General features: G+C 38.1%; 1 protein-coding gene across 8 annotated transcripts in view; it reads left to right on the top strand.

Moving 5' to 3' along the window:
* The window catches only part of PAM (peptidylglycine alpha-amidating monooxygenase), a 147,674-nt gene that overhangs the window by 117,268 nt on the left and 9,817 nt on the right, over positions 1-20,589 (top strand). For all 8 annotated transcript variants that reach the window (XM_016221968.2, XM_087815463.1, XM_087815464.1 and 5 more), the window contains 6 exons: positions 7,362-7,478; positions 9,269-9,341; positions 10,224-10,434; positions 11,043-11,243; positions 13,284-13,399; positions 19,240-19,339. In XM_016221968.2, coding sequence (XP_016077454.2) covers positions 7,362-7,478; positions 9,269-9,341; positions 10,224-10,434; positions 11,043-11,243; positions 13,284-13,399; positions 19,240-19,339 — 818 coding nt within the window. The remainder of the gene's footprint in view (positions 1-7,361; positions 7,479-9,268; positions 9,342-10,223; positions 10,435-11,042; positions 11,244-13,283; positions 13,400-19,239; positions 19,340-20,589) is intronic.

Consider the following 20,589-nt stretch of genomic DNA (forward strand, 5'->3'; position numbering starts at 1 on the left):
GCAGGGTGTAATGAAATTTTAAAGAGCCTCTTGTCTGCCCTGGTGTTAGGGCAGCATGGCAGCTAGAGCTCTTTAAAGTGTAAATGTTCCCAGCAGGAGCTGGGTAACTCCTGGCTTACTAACAGCTGTTCCTGGGTCTCCGTCTTGAAATCACCCCCACTGTCAAAGACTCACTTCTTGGCCTTTTATTTATCTCAGCTATGGTCAAAGTTCTACTATGCAGGACTCACATCACATACCCACTAAGCCTAACCAACTGTTTTACCCCTAATTTTTTAGGTATTAAAAGTTGTTTCCTTTATATCTTTTATTATTTCTTCACATGGAGTTGAAAGAGATCTTGGAAGTTATATCACTTGTGATCCTTTCTTTTACCAACAAGAGAGAACATCCAACCCACACTAGCTTAGGAAAAGAGGAAATCCGTTACTGTGTATAAAGGAAAGCTTCAGGAGTATGGTGGCCCAACAAACATCAATGGGATCCTTTTTTTTTTTTTAACACACTTTCTCCTGATTGGCTCCATTCTTAGGCCCTGAGAATCCATTATCATACTAGTTTCACAGAAGAGATAGTCTATATCCCTGATAATTCAATAGAAAATTCTTAAATTGAGTCTTTAGGCATCCTTCAGTCTGCCTTAGGACATGTCTCCCCGGGGCATCCCTGAAGCAGTCATTGTGGGCAGAGGAGTGGAATCCACTCTTTGGCTTAGCCTCAGGTTTTTTGTTCTATCCCTGGAATGTGAGAGTAGAGTTGACATCATCTGGAAAAAATGGGCTGAGAGAAAAGCTCAGAATGTTGGGTCAACTAAAGAAAAATTGAGGTTTCTTTGGTGCAAAGTAGTGCAGTAGACATCGGGCACCCAGAATAGCACATGTCTACCAGAGAGCTAGTCTCCAGCTCCCCCGCTAAGGCAGACATCTCTTTACAGAATCTTCTACAGTCAGCCAGTGCTTGAGTTCTTTTAGTGCCAAGAAATTCCCTAGAGATGAGGCATGCTTTTCAATTATGGGACTCATCTAGATGTTACAAGGTTCTTCATTATGTTAATCTCCTTTCTGAGTCCATAACTCCACCTCGTGATGCAGAATGAATTTACTCCCATTTACCCAGGTCGGTTACTTGCCTGTTTGAAGAGAGCCTTATCTTCTCCAGACTAAATATCCCTCAGGCCCTCGCCCAGTCTTGATGCTGACATGATACCTTCATCTGAAAGTGCCCTGGTTTCTCAGCCCTTTAAAATGTTTGGTTGAGACTTGGCTGCAATACCTCATGTATTATCTGATCTGCAATACAGTTACTTTCCTCCATGTGTATTCTAGATAACTATTAGCATTCAAAGATTGTATTCACTTTTCTCCAGCAGTAATGTCACCTTTTGTTGCCTTGTGTTGAATTTGTAATATACTAAGACCTTCAAATGTATTTTATAAATCGTGCTCAAGTTTTTACTGGAAATTTAGACTCATGGAGTGTTTTTAAATTCAGGGCTTCATTCCAATTACATTTCACTTCGTTAGATTTAGCATTGCTTCCATTTTCAGATATCATTTTATTCTTAATTAACCAGAGAATGAGCTATCCTTCCCAGCCTCGTTTGTATTAGATCTGCTCGATGAGCAGGCCTGTCATATCTTCATAAATGTTGTTTATAAAATTTGAATAGTTGAATGGTTGGTTAAGCAAGTTTTGTTCTTAGAGATGTAGTCTTCAGGGAATCTTCTTCCACTTGCCCCCCAAATACCTCACAAACCTTCTCTTCATCAAGGCTTTATGGAATTTTGCCAAATCTGTTGTTGCAGAAATCTATCTGCTTCCTAACTTTCCAGACAAGCCAGTTCAGGATTTGCCTCACTCGCTTTCTGGAGACTCGTTTAAGATACCTGCTTGAAGTTCTACATCTGCAAACTCTTTCATAGCCTAAGAGTTAATTATGCCTGGAAAACAGAACCCAAAGTGACCTTAGTGCCTGCATATCTGAGAGAAAATTGTAAGGAATTCTACAAAAACAATTGTTTCCGTTTTCTACCCTTCTCTCTCATATTGCCATTTCCCATTTTACTCGTTACTTTCTTCCAGTTTTATGCCACATCCTCTCATTCTTCTTGGTTTTGTGACTATTCTTGCATCTCTTCTACAGACACAAGTTAAATTTGATAGAGTACATTCCCAGTAAGATAAAACCACTTTTTTTTTTAAAGACAGGAGACCTGGGTTGGAATGTTGGTTATCACTTTCTAGCCTTGAGACCTGCATCAAGACATTTGAAGTCCCTAACTCTCAGTCCAAAAAATGAGGGCTTTCATACCTGCCTTATTCTGTTCAGTAACAAAAACCAGGGCTAAGTGATTTGTCCCCAAGTGCCCTTACTGATCAGACAGAACCCAGCGCCATGCTACCTGGTTCTCTGTTCTTCTCATTCCTGTTTGTGGTTTCTCTGGTGCTAGGTCCATCTGGGCACTAAATAGTCATACTGGTTTCTTTGCTGCCTACCTTCTTTGCTCAGAGGGATTTTTTTGCAATGAGTATATATTCAGAAGTAAGGGTTTTTAACGTCGTATCCAATTATATCCCATTGACAGTCTCTGGCCTTTGTACGGTATGCCTGCGCTTTCCTCACATGGAGGGCACGTTTCCATTTATTTTCTCACTTGACAATCTATAGCTCTTTCTCCAGCTTCTTAGTTTATAGAATTACAACATTATACTTTATTTCTCTCTTCAGTTGCTATTATTTATTTTGTATTCCCTTAATTTTGATGGATGACGCAGAAGTTTATTTTCTTCCCATTCTAGTTCTTTCTCTTTGTGACTATAGTAAAGCATCTCTTCTCCGCCTTATCTAAACTGTTTGATTAGCTGCTAATGTGCAAAGTCATTAATGGGGGATTCAAACTGCTAAAGTAAAGAACTGATGAATTACAGCCCACAGGCTGCAGTTCAGTCTTCTCGGCTGAGCGCTTTTTCAAAGGAGCAAACAAAGATCAGCAGTGCTCCAGGCACTGTGAAATGTACAGGGTGTTATTATATCCTGTAAAAAGTTAAATGTGGTTGAAATAAGACTTTTCTGCAGCATATAAGGCAGCTGCTTTAGAACGCCAAACAAGCAGTTTGCTGTAGCAACTGTGTCTCCAGCTCTCTAGTCTGAAATCCATTTGTGAACTGTTCAAGGGTTACCTTCCTTTGAATTACAAGAGCGTTTATAAACTAGTTTATTTGGCAGATTTTGTGTGTGTTTGTGTGTGATCTTTCCCAGTTAAGAAAAAATATCAAGTTATTTTCCTACTTGCCCTGTGTAACTACGAGGGGTCAGCTGTTACTTGCACGAAGCTCCAGCCATCCCATGTGAAAGGACTGGGACTGGCCCAGCAATCAGGTGAATGGCTGAATGTCCCTGGACGCTGCCAGTTTAAACATACAGTCATCTGTTGAAGAGTATCGCAAAAGATTTTCAATGTAACGGCTGGGCCTATTGTGTTGTGGTCAATTCTTTTAAAGCTGTAATCTTCCAAAGAAATCTAGAATTTTATTTGCTATTTATGTTTCTTAAGTAAATTGGTATGTTTAAGTAGAGTGCCATCTTTGGTTTTTGTTTTGTTATGTTTACTTTGTGTTTTTTCTGTTTTGAGAGGTGGTAGTTAAATGAACAGATTCTCTATAAACAGCAACTTCAAGAATTTATCTAATCACTGAGATCCTTAATGGATACAGGGGAATTGTAGTAATACTATGAATAAAAATCATAGAGATATGTAGTAGAGATCTGATATTTTCTGTATATCCAATTTTTATTTAAAATATCTGGTAAATTTACTCTGTAGCTTATTTGGTTTTGTTATTATTTTTCTTTTGGCTCCTTCATTTGCTGTTTCACAATTTACTATAACACCACCAAAAAGTGAATAATAAAATGAAAGAGCGTGGTCCTCAGGTTAATTAATGTTACTATTTATTACCACCACTTGAAATTTGACATTTCTAGATTATGAGGACACGTGCCCACACACAAATTGTTTCTGTTTGATACATTTTTTTCCCTACATTTGTGGGCAGTGTGGAACAGTGCCATTGATAAAGGATGTCTGTCCCTTACCTCTCTCTCAGTTACATTTTCATTCAGTCTGACTGACATAAGGACTGTGGGTCTGGGTTATTTATATTTCTTCCTTTACCACAGCCTTTTTTTTGGAAGACAAGTTCAACATTTCAGGTTCTTGACTGAGATACGTGGCTGCCAGTGAATTAGAGTTTAACTTAGAGTTTACATTTTGAAATATTTGAGTGCTGGAGAAATAAGCTGGAGCTATAAAAAGCATGCTTTAAGTTACAGTAGTTCAGTATATGCTCCTGGGGAAGGGGGTCTCCTTTCTACTTTCTCTTCTATAAGTTGTAGGAGTGTTATTTCCTAAAATAGCAGGACTGTAGGGCCAGAGATTTAGGACTGATGGGGAATATTTAAGTGAATGACAAGACAGACGAAAGGGGCAGTTTCTTCCAGAATGACTGCAGCCCATTTCTTGAGGAAGTTATGAACAAGTAAATATGTCAAGCTTTTTGTTCGTTTTGTTATTTTGCAAATAAGAGGTGATGCGAAGTTAGGTGTGCTGAGGTGTGATATGCTCTAGTTTTATCGGGATATACAGTTGGACTGCCACTATTACTAGCTGTCAGTAGTGGGTCAGGACACTCTCTGCATGTGCAGTGATAGTACTTGGTAAGAATTATGAGGACATGGTGACTTTCCCTGTTCCTAACTCTTGGGGGGGGCAGGGTAGAGAAGTTGTGTACTAATACATTCCATGCCCAAGCAAATATACTGCAAGAATTAAAAAAATTTAGGAAATACAAGAGGAAAATCTAAATATAATTAGTGGATTTTTTCAGTATCAATCTCGTGGTTATGATACTATGTTATAGTTGTGCAAAATGCTGCTATTGGGGAAACTTAGTAAACTGTACAAGGAATCATTCTGTATTATTCTTACAACTGCATGTGACTCTACAATTATCTTAAAATTTCAATTTAAAAAAAGGGTAAAACAGATCTTTAACTTCTTATAGTCAGGGAAAGCATAATTCCACATAATTTAGATGGCCTCTGTGCCATTGCAAAGCACTGAAATGTTTCTAAATAATGATGAATATAAGACTTAAACCATAAAGGATAACAAATGAAGAGACTTTATCCTATTATACACGAATGTGAAACTTACAGCATATTATGAGTCTCAGATATGAACTTACATTATCCAATCTCACAGGTTGGGGAAAAAAATCTCATTGATGGTCGAATCTGGTACCTTCTTTTTCTAGAAAATTAGTTCTGATGTTTTTAGTACAAAAATTCGTATTGAAAATAGTTTCAGATATAGCATAAACTCTTTGGTGTTTTATAGTACTGAAAAAGACTGACTTCATGCCCTGGCCGGGTTCCTCAGTTGGTTGGAGCATTGTCCGTACACCAGAAGGTGGCAGGTTCAATTCCTGGTCAGGGCACATACCTAGGTTGCGAGTTCGATGCCCAGTAGGGGTGCGTACAAGAAGCAACCTGTAGATGTTTCTCTCCCTTTCTCTCTCTCTAAAAATCAGTGAAAACATATCCTCTTGTGAGGATTAGAAAAATAAGTAAATTTAAAGAAAAAGATTGACTTCATGTTTGCCCTTTACCAGTTTCTCCTGATTTAATAACGCCTTTTATACTTTTACATTGGGTCTAATAAAATTTCACATTTCAACTTAATAACGATCCCATGAATATCTTCTAAAATCTGTTTCATTAGTGATGTTGCTTCCATTTCATAAACTTACGTATATTTTTTCTAGATACCACTGTGTGGTTTTAACTACAGCATATACAAAAGTGTTACTTCAGTTTTAGGTTGACACACCTGAATCAATATTTTGTGCTCAATTGAATGGGTCATTAATAAGAACTACATCAGGGACTTAATGTTATCTTTCAGGAAAAATATACCCAAAAGACTATAATAGTCAAGAAGCTCAAATAATTGTGTGATGTATATTCTTAATGGCAAGAGAATGTATTTTGAAATTTTTGTTTTACTGGGACTCTATCTAATTTCCATAAAAATATCAACCACCTAATCAATAGGTGTATGACAGATTTGAGTAGCCTGTTGGTTTTCCAAATTACAAATATGTCTCCATAAATATTTAATGTTATTCAGGTTTTTTGTTTATATAATTGAACTGCAAAATATTGTTTTTTACAGCCTTGTCTGAGTCTATAAAAAAATTTTTATTTTATAGAAATAGTCATTGATCATCCGTTGACTTTCATCTAGGAAAATATACATGTTTTACAGACACACACACACATGCACACACATCTCAACTATGTGCTGATCCAATTCTTTGTGTTTGAAAATGTAAGTTGGCCTGTTGGTGCTTAGTATATTTAAATACCTCTATTACATAAGCTTATATTAGAAAAGTTTGTCTTTGTCCCTTATCCCAAGTAATTTTCCAAACAGGAATTGAAATAAGTACAATGTCTGTGATAATTGTCAACTTAAGGAAAGACATTGCTAAGCTAACAATGCAGATAGAAATATAAATGGAAAAATATATATAAACATATATGTTCATACTGTCTTATAATAACCTGGAAGGCATAGAGTTTAAAAGCAGAAATTGTCACATTCTTTTTAGTTTTTACATTAATTATTATACAGTTGTTCATTTTGAACTTATAGAAAAGCTGTTATATGGGAAAACTTTTGTGCCTCTAAGTATATTTTTAAGAATCAATTATGTTTTATAGTTTTGAAAAATTTTGGACATTCTGCTTTGTATCCTTATAGTATGACTTGTCTGTTGTACCTATGGCTAGTACAATAGCAACATATTTTTGATCACTACCTTCCCTGCAATGATGTACACTTTCCTTATCATTACAGAGAAAGTTAAAATAAGTTACTCTTTCTTTTGTAGTTTGAAAGAAAATAACTATTAGAATATTTTGAGGACCTTTTAAAAAATATTAGTTACATTAAGAGTTTTAGGTAGTGTTCCTCAAATTCTCACGAGTATGAATCACCTGGGGATCTTGTGAAACTGCAGAGTCGGATTCGCTTGATCTGAGACCTTGCGTCTCCAGGCAGTTCCCATGCCGCTGCTCCATGACCATTCTGAGCAGCATAGCTCTGCAGGCTCATGGTGTGTGTGTGATCCAAGATGCTGAAATGTCAAGGACAAAGAGTGAAGTCACATACATCTGAGCTCTTCTCTTTATTCTGTATTTAAAATCTCAAATAAATTGTCTACAGTTCTTAAGTTTGTTGATTTGGTTTATTTATTTTTTATTCTAATGCTTTTTTTTGCTTTTTTTTTTTTAGCTCTTTTGACAGCAAGTTTGTCTACCAGCAAAGAGGACTTGGGCCAATCGAAGAAGACACTATTCTTGTTATAGATCCAAATAATGCTGCAGTGCTCCAGTCCAGTGGGAAAAATCTGTGAGTTAAATTACATATGTTGTTGAGGCGTGTGCTATAGACAGTGTTGGGTACAGAATGCATGAGAGTGCATCGTTAGGTCTGGTCTTGGGAAGAGCATGTTGTGTAGCAGTGGTGAGAAAGCATAACTTAAGAAAGCAGGAGACCAATTGGGCTATCTCACCTTTCATTTTCTAAATAGGTGGTTCTAAACCCTGACTGAATATTAAAATCACCTGGAAGCTTCAAAAAAGGTAGATTCACATTTAGTCTGGCATGAGGCCCAGGCATCAAAAGACTACTAAAGCTCCCCATGTGATTCTGATAGGTAGTCAGGCTTGACAGAGCCATGGATACACGTAGCTAATAAAGTGAGTTGTGGGCAGCTAGATCTGAAGATTAAAAAAATGATTATTCAGCAGAAAAGTTATATAAGGCTTTTCTTTCCATCTCAAAGTGAAGGTGGAACAAAAGTCCTTTTTATCTTTCCTTGTTATGCATAGGTAATTTGGCTTTGAAAGCCACTCATTATCTGGTCTTATTCCTAGATGGCATTTGGCAGCCAAAAAAAAGTTGGCTGACACATCATGGTCATTGAAAGAAAGGGGCACTTGCTTACAGTGTCCTCAGCCGTTTTAACGTGGCATCTTCAGGACTATTCTCTGCTCCACCTGCTTAGGCACAGGGAGAGCCAGCTTCTTTGGAAGGCAGGGAGCCATCACTTTGAATGCAGCTGCTTATAGAGATGGTGATAATTAGAGTGTTTATAGGATTCTAAGATGGTGAGTCAGGGGCCAAATTCTAATTCCAGCTCCACCACCCAGTGTGTTTGAACCTGTCTGTTTTGCACTCCACCCATTAATCAGAAGCATTCTCATTCCAGAAAGGAATGAAAGAGGGAGGCAGAGCAAAGGCTGCTAAATCAAGTTGGCCAGCAGTGGAGTGTCTGTGTCAAAAGCATATCGTAACTCTCACATTCAGCCACCAAAACAGAGATCTAGTTCAGTTAATTAATCAAGATCACAGCCTTGGCTCATGAAGAAAAAAAAATCTGTCGTGCTAGCGTGATGCTAACTCAGGCTACAAGCTGACAAACATAGCCTGGAGATTGTCAGATGTCTTTTGACCATAACCATATTAAGATATTGTCCATGTGTTTGTTAATTCTGTCCAAGTTCCTTAAGCCTATGAGCTCCTGTCTACATTAATTTAAATTCTCTTACCCAGATCATCCCCATTGATTTGTTAAATAGATTAACCTTCTCTAATGATTATCCAGCACACTGATGGGCCCAGCCCATGTCTACAGAAAGTTTTCTTTGGGTTTTACTGTTTTTAGTAGGCACTTTTAAACCTTTTAAGTCATATATTTGATATTTTATATTAATACCTTGAATAATTATATTACCTTGCTGTATATTTAAATGATTCAAACTATGTAAATCCATTTATATTTCTCTAGACAAATGTGTTTATGTTAACGTTTATGATCTTAAAACTTGTTTTTAAATTGATGCTATTTGTGGGGTTTAATATACCATACTTTACAATAAATATTTGTAATTTACATACATGTAGGCTTCATATACAGATTTTTAAATGATTAAATGCTGCTTAAGATTTGTGATGAGGAGGTCTCTTTTTATAACAGGTATTTTCATTTAACAATTCATTTTGGTCTTCTTTTCTATTGTAATGCAGGTACACATTTATCAATTTATATTGCCTTTATGGATTAATTACCAAAAAAGTCATCGTATGTATGCTTTGGGAATTAATATGAATTTAAGACAATTATTTTTATTTTGCAGGTTTTACTTGCCACATGGCTTGAGTGTAGATAAAGATGGAAATTACTGGGTCACCGACGTGGCTCTGCATCAGGTAATCTCCCATTTGGCAGTTATTCAAATGGAAGCTAATGAAGTTATGCTTTCAAAATGCTCTGGCTTTAGCTGGGTCTTTTTCTGTGACCCAGTAAGTTTATAACAAGAAAAAGGAACAGCCCCATCTCAAATATTTCTCTTGGAAGTCAGTGCTGTGGGAAAAGGTAGGCCAAGCCACCTCTCTCCTTTGAATTGGCAGGAGCCTGATGGCCAGCCTCCTCCTTTGCTTCCACTTTGCTTTTCTCCTCTCTGTCCCCAGGTCTTAGTTCTATTTCATCACTTGTGTTTTATGTTTTCTTTTCTTAATCTTCATTAAGTTGAAGGTGAAGTCTCTGGTACATACATGTTTATGTATAAAATATCAAATTCTTGTCCTTTTATAAAGAAGTTATATTTCAGTCACAGAAGAGTAATAAGGTCTTTCCCTCAAAAGCAAAGTTCACATTTGATACCTGTTTTGAGAGTAGGTTGCAAAGAGCTAGGAAACTAGGTGAGGGGGGAGCTAGAACTCAGAAGACAGAGCTCCAAGGGTCTTCAAACATTTCCTCAGTAAATACTTATTGCTCATGTATTGCCCAGAGAGCACTGTCAGGTAAGGAGAGAGAAGGAAGTGCAGGCGTGGATGGAGCAGGACACCCTTTGCTAGTCTTCACTGGCCATGAGTTACCTGGATGACCTTGAGCAAATCAATCAATCCCTATAGCCCTTATTCCTTAAATGAAGGAATCGAACCAGATGATTTCCAGTTTTTAAAAAAGTATCTTCTTTTAAATAAGTCTCTGGGAGCTTACACTCTAATGGCCTGTGCCAGTGTCCTTAGCCATGTGGGCAGGTGTCAGTAATAACCATGCGAATAAGGCTTTTGTTCCTTTTGAAAAAGGTGTTCAAACTGGATCCAAACAGTAAAGAAGGCCCTCTGCTAACCCTGGGAAGGAGCATGCAACCAGGCAGTGACCAGAATCACTTCTGTCAACCCACCGACGTGGCTGTGGATCCAGAAACTGGAACCATCTATGTATCAGATGGTTACTGCAACAGTCGGATTGTGCAGTTTTCACCAAGTGGAGTGTTCGTCACACAGTGGGGAGAAGGTACTCAATGAGACTAATTGTAATTCGTAGCCAGTATCACTAGGAACAGGAGACTGGCACCCCTCACTCCCTTTAGGATATAATTGTTCCCTGTACTGGGGCTCTATATGTGTCCAGCTGGCTTGTTCACACACACACATACACACACGTCTTATAAGACGAAAAAGAATACTTCTACCCCAGATTTTGTTCAAATAGACTGCAGGTGTGGGGAACCTTTTTTCTGCCAAGGGCCATTTGGATATTTATAACATCATTTTCGGGCCATACAGAATTATCACCTTAAAAATTAGCCTGCTCTATTTGGTCAAACATTTAATTAACTCACCCCTAATGTGATGGCTGAAACTGCTTCTCTTTGGTGGGACCAGACCAAATGATATGGCCCGTGAGCCAGACGTCCCCCACTCCTGAAATAGAGAGTAAATATGTAATGTTTGTGGATAAGAGATATTAATGGAATGCATTTATAAACTGCTTTACCTTATTTTTCCTCTGGTTCCAGATATTTAATGTTTTACTATCACGAATCTGGAAAAAAAAACTTTAGAGTCAGACTTCTGGTGCTATTGCAAATTCTATATCTGCCATTTCTCCGTGTTTCGTAGAGTCTTCAGGGAGCAATCCTAAACCAGGCCACTTCAGTGTTCCTCACAGCTTGGCCCTTGTGCCTCATTTGGGTCAATTATGTGTGTCAGACAGGGAAAATGGTCGGATCCAGTGTTTTAAAACCGACACCAAAGAATTTGTGCGAGAGATTAAACATGCATCATTTGGAAGAAATATATTTGCAATTTCATATATACCAGGTATGTCATCTTAAATTATTTTTGTGTGTTTTATCATAATATACTCCATTCTTAAAAATTATTTGTCTTATCTTAACATGCTCTATTTATAATTTTTTTCTTATTAAGGGATTGAATATGCCTTATATACTAGATCTTAAAATAATTTTAAAACTGGTAGTGCATCGTAAATCAGTTTCAGCTGAAAGATTATTGTTGTTTATATGGAAATAATGGAGAACTCAAAGATTTAACAACCATTTGTAGTGGGTGAAAACATTTTCCCCAAACATTGATTTTTATTTTTCCTTAATTATGATCATCTGCTCTAGTTAGTAAATGATTAATATTATGGCTTCATATATCATCAGCAGATGGCATATGCTTGAATAAAATCAGTATTCAAAATACCTCTGTTAGGCATTTTTTTTAAAACTGGTGGCCAATTTTTTTTTAAAGATAAATATGTAAAGTAAGCAAGGCTCATGTCTAAATGCCAGGAGGAATAACCAATAAATTATGGAATTTCCTTCTCATTTTCAACATAGATTTTCTTGACTTGAAGAAAACCAGAAAAACAATCCAAACTTATAAGATCTACTTGATTCACACTACAAGATAACTTAGCATAATATTTCTTTAAATAATGAAAACTTACTGAACAATTGAAAATGCATGTAATTTCTAAAATTCATATTTTGCCATAAATTTTATTAAGTATATCTAGTATATCTATATTAAAGTAGCATTGACTATTTATAGGCATCACTATAATATTTATATTTCTCATGCTTTTAGAGTTGCATGTGGCTACTCTCTTCCCAAGCAGCCTCCAAATTATTTAGGACATAAAATAAAGGGATTCAGGTGGCTGGTTAACCCCAAAGAATAAAAAATTTTAAAAAGTGATAAAAGACTCTCATTAATATCCTTAAAAGAGAGTCTCATTTTGATTTTTACCTCACATTTAAAGAATACATTTGGCAAGACCTAATAAAGAGGGTGGTCAGGTTTATAGCGAATAAAAACAAATCAGATACAAAGAGAAAAGCACCAGGAGAGAAGATGAGAGGAAATCTGATTCAAAACAGAATCTAAGCAAAAGATGACGTGTATTACAATTGGATTTCTCTCTACTATATTGCACAACAGTAACTGATATTGACAGTGCTGTTTTTTTACAGTGACGTGCAAAAGAACCCTATTCTGAAATCCTTAAAGAAAGATAAAAATATCTCCAATAGTGGTTTAGTGTTGTGCATATTTTGTGTTTTAATTCTTTGAAAAATGTCATATTCACTCATCTGAAGCACTTAATTAGCCAAAAACATCACAGTCTCTGTTTTGGATAAATACTACTATACTAAGAAATATAATTTTCCTACAAAGAGTACTCATTGAATTAATATAAATAAGATGGTCTAATTTTCATTAATTATGAAAAAAGTGTATCTTTGGTAATCTGAAATATGCATCTCACATTTTCTAACTTGTTTAAAATCAGACCATTCTTCTACCTATACTATAACTTACTTTCTTAACATATTTTCCTCTAATTCATCTCTTAATTATAGTTGATGTTACATACGTTTTTTAAAGATCTGATACTTTAAAATGATTTGCTTAAATAACCTGACTCTTCCCAATACCTATTTAGGATGCCCGTAATATCTGTATCTGTGTGTCTATACCTATATGTATATGTTGCTATTGCTATACCTGTATCATCCATTTCTATATCCACATCCATATGTATATCCATGTCTATTTCTATATCTATCTATATCTGTGTATTCCTGATTTCTACTGACTTCCTAAGTGGAACAAGCCTAGCATTTTCTGTTTTTTCTATTACAAGTTTAGTCTCCTAACCTGTTTGCCCTTGATCTAATTATTACTCAAAAGGAGACATTTGTTAAGTGTTTTATTTTCTGCTCTGGTTGCCAACTGTAGAGACCAGATTGACCCTATATTTATTGTTTGTGTAAATGTGCATGCACGTATTTGAAGGCCAGTCTTGCCCATATTTTAAAGAAAGGTTAACTGAGTATCTTGTCACAGGTTTGCTCTTTGCGGTGAATGGGAAGCCTTACTTTGGGAACCAAGAACCTGTACAAGGATTTGTGATGAACTTTTCCAATGGAGAAATTATTGACATCTTCAAGCCAGTGCGCAAGGTATTCACGTACAATACCTAGGTATCAGTTTTCATGAGAAAACACTAAAATGTAAGCTTTGGCATTCAATTTGTACTTGAATAATCTTTTTAAAAACTCTAAGGAGATGTGATCACTTTCTTAGGTAGGTTGGTGGGCATGTTCTATTACAATATTTTATTTAGAATAAATGTCCTTCTCTGTTCTGATCAATTTCTTCAGCTGCAGATGAACACTGAATGCAGTTCTAAGGTTCTCAGTAGACTTTGCATACAATGGCAGACTTAAATTCACTGTGGTTAGAATACCAAAAAACGTTAGCCTTTTCTGGTTTCATCTTAGCAGAGAAGATACTATAGTACGCTAAACTGTACTTTTTATAGTTCTCTTAGATACAAAAGAAATCTTGTGTACTTTTTTTATACTATGACTGCACTGAGAAAAAAGACTTGAAAATAGCACCTCCTGGAATTTATTCCAGTCCTAAAGACTTGGTTTTGGTAAAAGACGAAAGGCTAGTTTTGGCTTCACAAACGGTTTACCACTGTTTATTCTGACAGTGACTTTTACAAACACGGTAGCTGTGGTCCATGTGCCCACAGCCCTCTATCTTCTCAATTTACTTTCTCTGCAGTATGATCACCAAAACTATCAGAGTGTTCGCACACTGCCAAATGTGCTTGTGGTACCTGGGTTTTAGAAAATGCAGCCTGCAAAAATGCTGCAAATTAGAGTTATTTTTCAAAACTTGTAAACATTTCTTGGGCTTATTCAGATCAAAATGCATCTGTCATAAGCTACCAGACAAACTGGATCTCCATACTCATAATTCTTATAGTCTTCTTTAAAATACTAAATTTGCTAGATTAAAAAAAAATACTTAAAAATGCTTAGAAGGTAAATGTCTGCCTCTGCAGTATTGGGAATGACTTGGCACAGGAATCCAGAGGGGTGCCGTCTGAGCTCTATCTCCAGAGCCCACAACCCTAGATTCTCCCCACACAGCTCTGGTCGGTCCACTCCGCCTTCCCTTTACTAGAGCCCAAGGTGAATGGCTGCATACAAAACTTTGTGTGTTGGCTCTTTATAAGAGGGTGTCTGCATTTCCAGCCATGTCTCCCTGGCAGACAGAACCCTGGCTGCTTTTCACAGCCAGATGTTATGTGGGCACCTTTCTCAGTTCTGGTGCTCTGGGCTGGGAAGCCCAGCCTGGGGTTTATGCCCCAGAGTCCTCAGTGGGAACCCCCCACAGCTGAGATCTCCCTCCAGACCTTCAGCTGCTGCTTGTGGGAGCCCAGCCAGTGGTCTCACGCCTCTGCACTTCCTACCAGCCTCTATGCAGTCTCTGCTTTAGGACCTTGGCCATGAGGATGCTCTCCAGCTCATCTTCAGTTGCAGTTGATTGTTCAGGATGGTTTTTCTATATTTTAGTTGTACTTCCAGTTTGGTCCCGGGAGAGAGTCAGTGTAGCTTCCACTCGGTCTGCTGCCATCTTTAATCTCTTGAGATATTTATTAAGTACCCACTGTGTGTCAGGCATTGTGCTAGATACTAAGGATATGATGGTGAACAGAACAGGACACATCCTCTCCCAAAATAGAGTTTTAGCAAGAGTTACAGAATCTGATTTGAAGCAAACTGAACCTGAACTAAAGATTCCAGTATAAGTTCCCTGTGTGGTTCCTATTCATCTATAATAAATAAGACTTGTCACAGAAATATTTTACCTGAAAAGCAATAAGCAATCAAATAGCAAATCATAGTTGCCCTTCAGAAAGGAATTAATTACTTTGAAAGCATATTTTACTTCATTGGTGTTTCAGATCCTTATTGATTATCCCATCTTGATTGTTTTGCCACTTTAAAACAACTTCCTCTTATGTATTAATAGAGTGAGAAGATTAACTTTCTTTCAGGTCTTCACTTTGTATTAGTTTGCCTGATTTTTCTTTAAAGATGATATGCTATGTCGGCCAGCACATTAACTTTTCATTCAAATAGGCATCTAGAAATCAGAAGTAAATGCTAAGGAAGAGGTTAGAATCTAAATGAGCCTCAGGCTCACAAAAATGTGAACAGCCCTGAATTAAAATTTCAGAAAGCATTGTGCTCAAACATCAACTTTACCAGACCTTTGATGATGAGTGAGTCACAGTATATGGATCAGCACAGCAAACGTGAAAAGAGAGGCTAACTCCAAGGTGAAATTTGCTTTTCCTTTCAATAAACAAGACTTGATATTACACCAGAACGTAGAACTTGGTTCTGTGTTGACTCAGTAAACTGAAAAATCAGTGCATGAACCTCTCCGAATTTTCATCTAATTAGATTATCATCACAAAGATTAAGTGTAGGTGAAGGAAATAATAAAGTGTATTGACTTCTATATAAGAAGATAGTCTTCTTCCAGGTCAAAAGTCAACTTGTACATAATATGTTTGTGCCTATCCACTACTTATCTCCTCTTGTGTTTCTTTTTTGTTGTTGTTGTTTTTGTTAGTCTTCACCTGAGGATATTTTTTTCCCATTGATTTTTAGAGAGTGGAAGGGAGAGGGGCTGTGTGTGGGGGGAGAGAGAAAGAGAGAAAAAGATCGATGTGAGAGAGACATATCAATTGGTTGCCTCCCACACATGCCCCGACTGGGACCAGGGATTGAACCTGCAACCCATATAGCTGCCCTTGACTGGGAATTGAACCCAAAACCCTTCAGTGCGTGGGCTGATGCTCTAACCACTGAGCAACACCAGCCATGGCCTCGTGTATTTCGATTCTCCTTCTACTATTACTACATTCTTTAAAAATATTTTTGTCTTGAATGTATGATCTTCATCCTTGTGTCTGTGCAGGGAAACTGAGACAGTAGGACAATAAAGACAATAGTTCTATAAAATGCTATCAAAAATCTATGAGAACAAAGGCACATAGTTGTCCCCCAAATTCTACCCACCCCCCATTAATCACAGGAAAGACTTAACAGTCTTAATCGTGTGCTTTCACACACATCTTTCAGGCTGCCATTTTTTGTTTTCTCTCTTCTGTAAGACAGCCCCTGTGGAAAAGGAGGGAAATGATCTCCACCCCCCCATAGAAAACACCAATAACAACAATAATAAAAACTCCAGTAGGCCCAGGTTTATGTTATTTCTCTAAGCTTAACCACAGAGATTGAAGTTACAATATTTAACAACACCCTAGGTGAAAGGGTCATGAAAGTTAAATTACTTATCCAAAGCTACACAGTAAGTAGCACACCTGGGTCTCAGACACGAGTCTTTGGGACTCTAAAATGTGATTCACCTTTTAATCACCTGAGGTACGCATTGGTCCACCAAGGGATATTTTCAACCGCAACATAAACTTAGTGCAACGTCTTAGAGAACTGTTTTACTTACTATTAAGTAAGTTTCAGCATTATTTGTGTTAAAGCAAACAAGTTATGATATAAAGAACACAAATTCCTTATGAATATTTAAGACAGAATAACAGATGTGGAGGGCAGGTTGCCCCGGGCTATGTCACCAGGTGGCCCAGGAGGATGCTGTCATTCTTTTCTTCTATTTTATTTTGCCAGGAAGGAGTACCTTAAAAGAAGAGTTTACAAAGCCTATGTCAGATCTTTAAATCTCTTCAACTCTGAAATCCTAAAGCTTACAACATAATTTTCAGATGACACAGAGCAATAGACTGGTTCATTAAAAAGCACCTGATTGCAGCAGTAATATAGATGCCAAAGTCCCAACCACTAAGCCTCCCCTGAGCCCCTCCTGTGGCCCCAAAGTATTTCTAACAAAGCCCTTGGCTTCTTGTGTCAGTTTGAGCGCCACAGATAGAGGCTTATTGTTATTTTAGCCTTGAGCTGATGCCATCCTGCGATTTACAGATGAATCATTCACACATTCCCCCCTCACCTTCATTCCCCCACCTGTTACAATAGTTTTCCTATCGGAAAATATGGAGCACTTTACAACCATGTTTTGCAAAGCTGTTTTTAAGAACATATTTTGGTGTAGAAGAGGAACGGCCTATAATTTGCAAGTTGGTTGCCACCCATTAGCTGAACCCAAAATAAAGATGAACATTTAATGGCAGGCTTGTGAGATTTCAGCAGGGCATGCTGATTTCCGGCTCTCTGTCCTCACGCACATTTGTCACCGCTCGTTTGATAGTATAAAGGAGTGAGCCTCCTTGGTACTGCTGTCTCATTTTTCTTTTCATTGTGACAAATTGTTGCTGATCTTTAAAGCACAATGGTATCTTCAAAGCATGGATCCGGCCCCTCCTAACGCGAGCTAAGCACTGCAATTTGCCTGATTAGTGTTCTTTGTACTCTGCAAACTAAAGTGGGCAGATACCGGGTGATAAGCCCACAGCGGAGATAATGCTCCTGTTCATACTCACAGGTCCTGTTTTTGAGAACTGTGTACTCAGGCAGGCCTGCGGCCCCCAAACATCACCCGCCTCCCACCGACTGGCGGACACGTGGCACCGTCACAGGCTTCAGGAGACGGGTGGAAATGGCAGCACATTTTAAGGCTGCTCTTCCAGGAACTAGCACGGTGACCCTGAGTCCAACTGAAAGTATGGTGTTTACAAAGTGCTCCCGTCTCCTGTGTCCTGGGACTGAGATGGTGATGACTGAAATGGATATATGTCATGAAGAAAGACATAGTGAAACCCCGAGTATCTAAGTAGATACCCAAGCTGAGGAAGTACTTGGAGGTAACACTCACTTGGTTTCCTTTGTTGACTGAAAACATTGTAAACACTATGCTTCAGAGCATGAAACCCCACACTGTTGTCTCCTGGTACACATTTCAGAAATAATCTGAATGCCCTGCACCTTTGAAATGAGTTCTCTTATCAGTGATGTATAAATAGTTTTTAAGGTAGCACGTGATAGTTTGATGGGAATAATAACCAAAATTAACACCTAGTCTTTTTTACTTGACTAGATTAAAACAGGCAAATGTGATAGTGATTAAAAGGTAGAAGAAATGTGAAGGTAAAATAAATATAAATAAATAGGTAGATATTGTAGCACCAATCAATCAACACTGTAAAAAAAAAAAAATTCTAGCCCTAGCTGGATTTGCTCAGTGGTTAGAGCATTGGCCCAAAGACTGAAGGGTCTTGGCTTTGAGTCTGGTCAAGGGCACGTACCTCAGTTGCAGGCTCGACCCCTGGCCCCCGGGCGCATGCGGGAGGCAACCAATCGATGTGTCTCTTTCACACTGATGTTTCTCTCTCTCTCTCCCTTCCACACTCTGAAAAGCAATGGAAAAAATATCCTCGGATAAGGGTTAAAATGTGTGTGTATATACACACACACACACACACATTTTAATATATATAGGCCAAAGAGAAAATATATATATATATTTGGTATCTATCTATCATCTATCTATCTATCTATCTATCTATCTATCTATCTATCTATCTATCTATCTATATCTGTCTATCATCTATCATCATCTATCTATCTATCTATCTATCATCTATCTATCTATCTATCTATCTATCATCTATCTATCTATCATCTATCTATCTATCATCTATCTATATAAAATCTACTCATAAATGTTCACTTTTTTAAAGACTTGAAAGTCAGTGGTAAGGGTCTCTTGGTGTTTCTTAATGTTTAGAATTATGCCTGGCTGTCAGCGCCCAGAGAGTGAATGCTTCTCTTTGGCCAGAGTTGCTTGGATGGGAGTTATCGTTTTTGTTTGTTTCGTTTTGCTTTTCCTTTGTTTTCTGGCTTGAGTAATGTGCTCATTGCTCTGCGGGGTGCTTCGCCTTGTTTCTCTGCCGTGTGCGGAGAGCTCACGCGCAGCCCCCTGACGGCGCTTCTTGTTCGGGCAGCTCTTCGACATGCCCCATGACATTGCCGCCTCTGAGGACGGGACCGTGTACGTTGGGGACGCTCACAGCAACACCGTGTGGAAGTTCACCTCAACTGGAAGTATGGTTTTCACAATACTATGCTGCATATTTTCCTCCTCGGTTTTATTGCTTAAAAAAATGTGGAAAAAAATGCATTTCTTTCTTTTTATTGATAGGAGCGGGAAGTCAAGGTATAAGTGGTAGCTGTTAAAAGGCCTGTTTCGTATTCCTTTCAGGAATTAAATTTTTTAAGTGGAGAGAAACTCTTTTTTTGTTGGCATTTATCCCCTTGTTTCCACAGATATTCCACAGGAAATGCTTGACGCCTGAAGTAATGTCTGTTATATGAAAGCCAATCTTAATGCCAGCTCAGCTCCAGAGGGAGGGAGATGGCTTTGGCAAGGCAGACGGGCTGACTGGTTTCCACACAGGCATCACTTCCCAAGGGACTCTTCAGCCCTGCGTAGCTGCCGAGCACCTAGGACGCCAGCATCTGAGTCAGACACATGTTATCCCAAGTAGCAGGCGCTCTGCGTTTTTCCTTTAGGCCCCAGCTTACTCAGAATGCTGAACTGCTGTATTTGCATGTAACTCAGAAGTATGTATGGGGACGAAGAGTTTCCCTATCAGGACCAGGCAAGCTAGTATGGGAGTTTTCTAATTGCTATAAGGATGTTATTTCTAATTCTTAAAAAGTATACTAACCAAGCCTCTGATATCAGACTAAAAAACGTAAGCTTTCTAAATTAGCACTGAATGCTTAGTAAGCCACATACCTCAGTGTCCAGAAATGCTTTTAAAATATGGCAGGGTCCAAACAGTAGGAGGTGGGGTTAAGAAAAAGAGCTGAGATGATAAATTGGTGGTATTAGAAGCTGCAACAGGCAGTTTTAGAGAAATAAGGACATGTGATGAAGATAGGAAATGCTAACTAAAACAGGGGAAAATGCAAATTATAACAAGGGGAAAAAACAAGTTACAACAAAGAAATCAGATACCATACAGGTCTTGGACCCCAAGTGAATTTGATAACTGCTGTCTTCAGAATTATCCTTTGAGTAACTTTTGCTAGTTTTGCAAGAAAGACCCAGTTAGAGTTGAGTGCACAGAGGTGTCCATGGACTGTTCCCCGCCAGCATTAGCTTCACATCCCCCTTTGCAAGTGCGGCTGTCCCACCACCTGCCTCCTCAAAGAGGAACGAAAGGTGTGGGCAGACAGGAAAGCAAACAGAGATGGATAATTCCCAATTGCATGACTGAACCCAGGTTTTTCAGAATAAATACCTTTCAAGGTAGAAAAGACTTTCAGAAACCTGGCCAATATCTTCA

This window comes from Miniopterus natalensis, chromosome 3, assembly GCF_054644295.1.
Source record: "Miniopterus natalensis isolate mMinNat1 chromosome 3, mMinNat1.hap1, whole genome shotgun sequence".
Lineage (NCBI taxonomy): Eukaryota > Metazoa > Chordata > Mammalia > Chiroptera > Miniopteridae > Miniopterus > Miniopterus natalensis.